Below are 5920 nucleotides of genomic sequence, written 5' to 3' on the forward strand. Positions count from 1 at the left end.
TCACATCCGTACCCGGATTCAAGAAGTAAACACGGCTGCGAGTCATGGAAACTGGCGGCGCGTCGCGGCCTTTGCACGTACTACTCACGGGTCCACCAGGTTAGGCTAGGTTAGGTTCGAGGGTGGGAAGATTCGAATAAAATAAACAAAAAAAAGCGCTGGGTCTCGTGAAAGATTTCGAGATAAATAAATGTAAATTGAATAATTAAACGCTTCGATAATGAATGTTTTCATAATCAATTATAATCATTTAATTGGAAATGATAGCTCTTGCACCTCATGCTCATTATTTGCAAGTAATAATTCTATTGATACTTTTAACAGGAAAATTCAGCGGATTCAAAAATTATTAAAAAAAAAAAATGCTAATTAAATCTAATTAAAATAAAGATACATGTTGTTTTTTACACATTTTCATGTACAAACAAATAAGCATACACGCACACCCAAATTCATTCTATTTTGAGAAAAGTTGTCTTTATATATTTTACATGAAACTTCAGTAACTAATCTATGTCTTTGTTTATAAAAGATTTTTTTTTTAATTATATTGCTTAAAAATATATCCTACATTAACTAAGATGCAACACTTATTCTCTATCTACTGCTGCCAATACTCAAGTACCCAAATATCTTGAATATTACTCGGATATTTGGCAAGGTTCTCTATCTGGAAAATAATATTAAATCAAATAATAAAATGCACTCTTGATATATTTTCACTTTTCATGCAGATAAATTAATAAATAACACTTTTGTACACAGAATATTAAATATCGTTGTTATTGTGAGTACAATAAATAGGCACGTGCAAACACATAATATAACTTCTTAGGAAGAAAAAAATAAAAGTAATGTTCTCCATGTTAACATTGTTGAAACACAAATTATTATCAGGGGGAAAATGTTATAGGCATAGGTAAAACCACGGTTTGCAAAAAAATTGCATCTGCGCTGGAGAAGAAGGGCAGCGGGTTCGACGGATTTTACACGGAGGAGGTGCGAGATCGGAACGGCTCTAGGATTGGTTTCGACATCGTGGAAGTAAAGGATCCTGGAAGAAGATTATCCTTGGCACGGTTAAAGTACGTGTTTGCTCGTAACAATGACAACGAAGCGTAACTGAATACGTATTGTATTTGACATTTCTTTACGGACAGAAGCTTAACAGAGGCGCAAAAGGCTTCCAAGTATCAAGTGGGAAACTACCGCGTTTTCCTGGATAATTTCGAGGCTGTAGCGCTTCCAATATTGGATTTGGATACTGTAAGAATAACGATTTGCCTCAAGGTAAATTTTTGATTGCTTCGACAGCTCGATAACGTTCACATTGCTATTGCAGGATGTATTACTTGTCGACGAAATCGGTAAAATGGAGTTATTTAGCAAAGAATTCAAGAAGAAAGTAACAGACATATTTTTCGGTTCTTCTAAGAAAGCCTTCGTGATCGGGACTATCCCGCAAATACACAAAGTGCCGCAACAACACGCGGCCTTATTCGAGAAGTTACACGCAGACAAGAGAATTAAGATTCTGAACGTAACTCATGGAAATCGGAATAATTTGCCAGAGGAAATTACTCGTTATTTATTAGTCGCGTAAAATAAAATATCAATTGTGGTATGTACATCATAAACATCATTTATTATTAACAAAAAACAAAATGTTAGATCAAAGAAATTCCTCCAATCACGATAGATTTGTAAAAAAATTGTCACAAATAACGTGACAAGTAGTGATTGGCTGAAACATTGTACTACATAATTACGCTAGTTTCTTTTTGCATTTATGTATTCTCTTTGTAATAATTACTATATTTCATTCAAACTCCACCGTTGGTCGCTAAAGAATCGATTAAAAGTTTTTAAGATTCAGCGCTTCATATAAATAATAGATTATATATAGGGTTAAAATTTTATGGAAATATCTTCGAGATCAAAAATCTTTGTTCTTCTTTTGTGTACGCGCACGTAGTTAGGTATCTTTAACGAGCAAGGTGGTCATAGATTGAGGGTACAAAATAGAAACGTTCTCTTCGCGCTATTTTATTACAAACGAACACAAATCGCTAGGTGCTTGATGAGCCGTGTTTTCTTATCATAGATAAGAAAAGTCTGATAGATTTGTTTGCCTGTTGTAAAAATAAGCAAACCTTTCTCGCTTTTGTACCCATCAATTTTATGTATTCTCACTGCATATATTTTATAATACAGGAAATTCATCGTTCGATTTCCTAGAAAGAATATAATAATTATTGTTGCGGAAAAGCCTAAAGTGTCTCTTACCTTCCCCATTTCAGTATCAAATATATTACGCACGCTTTGATTGGACTACTTATATTTCAGTTATTATTATTCATTTTTCAATAATACCTAGGAGACGTTCCACTAGCACATGAACTTTAGAAAAGCGTTGGCATAAACCATCGGCCTTACGTTTGGATGAGGCTGTAACGTGAACAAAAAAAAAATTATATGTAGCAAATACAAAATATGATGAAAGCAAATAACCAACTCAAATTAAAATAAAAACATGATCTGTGGATGAAGTACGTACCATTGCGTCATACGACGTGAAATAAGGTTTCATGTCACTGCCGCTAAGTGTGATAAAGGCACCTCGGTTACCCATAGTATCACTGGAATTCAATAAGATTATTATTGTAGTATTATTAAAGTTGCATTGTACACACAGATGTAACGGATTAGCGTGTAATCGTTAGCGTATAATCAACATACCAGTAATTTGGAGCGGAGAATACTGTGATACACTTCCCATCATGTCCCACCTCGTATCCCTCGTTCTTAACCTCGTGACTCCTCACGATGTAGTCAAGAGAATTTATCCTGAGGAAATTCTGCGTGACGTCAGGTCCGAATTGAACACCCACGCCTCTCTTGCTGGGCGCTCGGCCCATTTGCGGCTGCGGATCGGACCACAACAGTTCGCACATCAATCCCTCGTCAGGTGGTTGTCTGTTTCTGTCAATTTCTCTGATTTCTCGCAACGTCACATCATCCCGCGAAAACAATCCACCGTGCATCACCTGGTTATAACAAACCAATTGTATGAAAATTGCGTTGATACGCATGGGATGATGCGTGGCTCTACGTGAGAACGATTGACTCATAATTTGTGGGTTTCAGGTTCGAGCCCAATCATCATCTCACATATCTTTATAACAAATTTTACAACTGATTTCCCATTTCGGAAACAATAAATATATCTGCAAACGTATATATGTAAACGATACGACTTTGAAAAATACTCACGAGCACTTTACGATTGAGGCAGTGTGCAAGAGGGAGCCAGTTATAAACTTCTGTAAACAATTCTGCCATCTGAACAGAATATTTAGCTTTGACCTCACCGTCGAATCCATACATTTGATTCATCATGGCTGATTCGTGGTTACCTGAGTATACATGAATATATTATGAAATTCTTATATATTGTACATATATTTCATAAATACAAATTTCATAAATGTTGAAAGATTACGTACCTCTCGACATGAAGAAATGATTTGGATATAATAATTTAAAACCAAATAAAGTAAATATGCATTCTACTGAGAAAGAACCTCTATCTACAAAGTCTCCATTAAATAACTATGAAACTGTTAAGAGAAACATATTCTGGGATTTTTGTATAGTATCAGTGTCTAAATTATATCATGTGTTTCTACATTATAATATTCTAAATTTTATATGAAATGTACATTATATTACATTATATGTACATTATATTACATTAAGCTAAATCTATTAAATTGCACAATTCTTATAAAGGATACATATGAGTTAGTCTCCGATGGCAATCCATTCAACTTAAATATATTAAGCAGGTCATAATATTGACCGTGTATGTCGCCACAGATAGTGAATTTTTTGTCTTCAGGGATTGTAATGTCCACTAAGCTAGGTTGCGCCATAAACCACAATTTAATGTCCAACAGGATTTTGTAAGCATATTTACGGTGCAACTTATTTTGATTTCTATACCACTCTAGTAAATCTTTCATAAATTCCAGCGTGACTTTCCCGTCAACTAATTTAGGCCCCGTATATTCATCCTCGATTGCTATAAAAATAATTAATTCAAGCATTTTAGTTCTCTGATTAATTATTAATGTTACGAGCTTCAGACAATCTGCAGTTTAAAAAATTATACACATTTTATTCTATTTTTGTGTCAAAAATTGTACAAATACAAAAAAAATTATTATTACAACACATGAAAGTCTTAATATTATTAAAGGAAAATAAACAAGTTACATTTGCAGCTAATATATAAACATTGCGAGTCAATGAGTAGGATTCACACTGAGAAATCATATTTATAATAAAAATGTTACAGTAATTTGCTTCATAAGATTCAATAATCAAAAAATACTCACTCATATCTTCCAGATTAATCGTATCAGCTACGTTCTTTTTGTCGTCAACAGAAATGGCCTTATTAAAAGCTAACATTTTAACCATCTTTTGACATTCCGTGTATCTGTCCTTTGCATCTTTATCATTGGGCCTAGCTTTTACGACAGTCTTATAATCCATGAGAGCCTGTTTGAACTTGCCGAGGGACATGTAAGCGGCAGCTCTCCGATAATAACCCTTGACGTAATTTCTATCTAACTTGATGGCCGCGGACGCGTCCGTCAATGCGTATCCAAAGCATTCCGTCCTCAGGTAGGAGATACTCCTGTTGCCAAAGTATACCGCCACCGTCGGGTTTAATTCTATGGCTTTGGTATATAGTTCAATAGCTTTGTCGTATACTTGATCTGAAAAGGAAAAGGCACAACGGTGAGTATGCAAAGACATCAACAACCGCATCGTCGTCCGCTCGTTTTCTCGACATAAAACTCCGGCATTATTCGCGAAATTGCTTGACGTCGCTAACTTCCTTCGGAATTACAAGAGCATGAGCATGGGGGAGAGACTTCTTCCCCATCATCAAGGGGGAGCATCAAGAAACGGCGAAAAGCGCCAGGATGAAATCAACCACGTTTTCAGGGCGTTGAATCGATGCCGTCGGGAAAGATTACTCTCCTCGGCGCTTTCCTTCGCTCTTACTCAACGGAGGGGGGCTTACTCGCGCGCGGTCCTCGACGTTCCTCGGCCGCGGAAGGGTTGGGGTTAGCTTGGGGGCACACGTGACCGTGCGGGACGTTAAATCGGGGCGCGCGCGTCCGACCAGTAAATCATCGCGCGTGTTCCACATGCGGTTACGTACTCTTGAAGTACTCGTTCGCCTCCTCCTTGTACAATTCCGCCCTGGCCGCGTCCTCCGGTGTCACCGGCGTAACCGACGCGACGTCGTCCCCTCTGTCTTTGTCGCCCATCCTCGCCTTCGTACGTGCGTGCGAGCGTGCGTGCTCGTGTGCTCGGGATCGGGGGGCAGGGGGAGAGGGCCTCGCCGAGCCTCGGTTACGGGATGCGGCACGCAAACGGCGGCAAACCGGACGCGGGGAGATCCAAATCACTGATCACTCGGAGCCACGCGGTCCCAACGTGCGTAACGAGAAATCGCGCATCGAGGTTGCAGTCGATCGCGTTCCTCGTTCCTCTCTCTCGTTGAGAGCGTGCGCCTCCCCCGTCTCCTGTATTCGCGACCGCACAGTCACACACACATGCACACACTACTGCACCAGTGCACACTACCGCCGCGCCGTAAACGTCGTGAAGTACGGAAGTACGCTGCAGCACGGCGGCACCGTCGCTGCGCTGCCTTCCGACTGGCGTCTCGATTAATCGAACCGCTATCGATTTCCTCGTGCGCGCGCGATTATCAGATAAACTATAAACATAAACATCGCAAATCGCGATAGCGTAGCGATCTTGCTGACGTTTATCTGGACGTATTTCTTTTGTGCACGTTACCAGAGAGAAACCTGAGAGAGGCCATCCCGGCCTT

At 39.0% G+C, this 5920-nt stretch overlaps 2 protein-coding genes across 4 annotated transcripts; one reads left to right on the plus strand and one right to left on the minus strand.

Annotated features, from left to right (window-relative positions):
- Nucleotides 1–6: 6 nt before the first annotated feature.
- LOC112454161 (cancer-related nucleoside-triphosphatase homolog) lies at nt 7–1603 on the plus strand. The gene is made up of 4 exons (XM_025015397.1): nt 7–99; nt 914–1085; nt 1161–1266; nt 1343–1603. Exons 1-4 carry the CDS (start codon nt 45–47, stop codon nt 1601–1603), a joined length of 594 nt encoding a protein of 197 aa, XP_024871165.1. The 5' UTR covers nt 7–44.
- Nucleotides 481–5637, minus strand: LOC112454159 (serine/threonine-protein phosphatase 5). Of its 3 annotated transcripts, none has more exons than XM_025015396.1 (9): nt 5240–5637; nt 4401–4787; nt 3798–4084; nt 3507–3612; nt 3274–3416; nt 2740–3047; nt 2558–2639; nt 2374–2448; nt 481–670 (listed from the first exon to the last, which is right to left on the minus strand). In XM_025015396.1, exons 1-8 carry the CDS (start codon nt 5346–5348, stop codon nt 2389–2391), a joined length of 1482 nt encoding a protein of 493 aa, XP_024871164.1. In that variant the 5' UTR covers nt 5349–5637; the 3' UTR covers nt 481–670; nt 2374–2388. The 3 variants fall into 3 exon arrangements, with proteins under 3 accessions (XP_024871164.1, XP_024871163.1, XP_024871162.1); XM_025015395.1 differs by lacking the exon at nt 481–670 and adding an exon at nt 1623–2234; XM_025015394.1 differs by lacking the exon at nt 481–670 and having other exon boundaries at nt 1623–2448.
- Nucleotides 5638–5920: the final 283 nt, after the last annotated feature.

Source organism: Temnothorax curvispinosus, unplaced genomic scaffold (genome assembly GCF_003070985.1).
Source record: "Temnothorax curvispinosus isolate PA1 unplaced genomic scaffold, ASM307098v1 QBEX01004829.1, whole genome shotgun sequence".
Classification (NCBI taxonomy): Eukaryota; Metazoa; Arthropoda; class Insecta; order Hymenoptera; family Formicidae; genus Temnothorax; species Temnothorax curvispinosus.

What these genes read in the sequence shown, in the direction of transcription:
- LOC112454161 (XM_025015397.1), top strand. Translation starts at nt 45, where the DNA reads ATGGAAACTGGCGGCGCGTCGCGGCCTTTGCACGTACTACTCACGGGT. An exon ending in TTATCCTTGGCACGGTTAAA is followed by an intron (nt 1,086 to 1,160) that starts GTACGTGTTTGC and finishes CTTTACGGACAG; the next exon opens with AAGCTTAACAGAGGCGCAAA. An exon ending in CAATATTGGATTTGGATACT is followed by an intron (nt 1,267 to 1,342) that starts GTAAGAATAACG and finishes TTGCTATTGCAG; the next exon opens with GATGTATTACTTGTCGACGA.
- LOC112454159 (XM_025015396.1), bottom strand. Translation starts at nt 5,348, where the DNA reads ATGGGCGACAAAGACAGAGGGGACGACGTCGCGTCGGTTACGCCGGTG. An exon ending in CATCGGAGACTAACTCATAT is followed by an intron (nt 3,613 to 3,797) that starts GTATCCTTTATA and finishes ACAGTTTCATAG; the next exon opens with TTATTTAATGGAGACTTTGT. An exon ending in TCACGTCGTATGACGCAATG is followed by an intron (nt 2,449 to 2,557) that starts GTACGTACTTCA and finishes TTCACGTTACAG; the next exon opens with CCTCATCCAAACGTAAGGCC.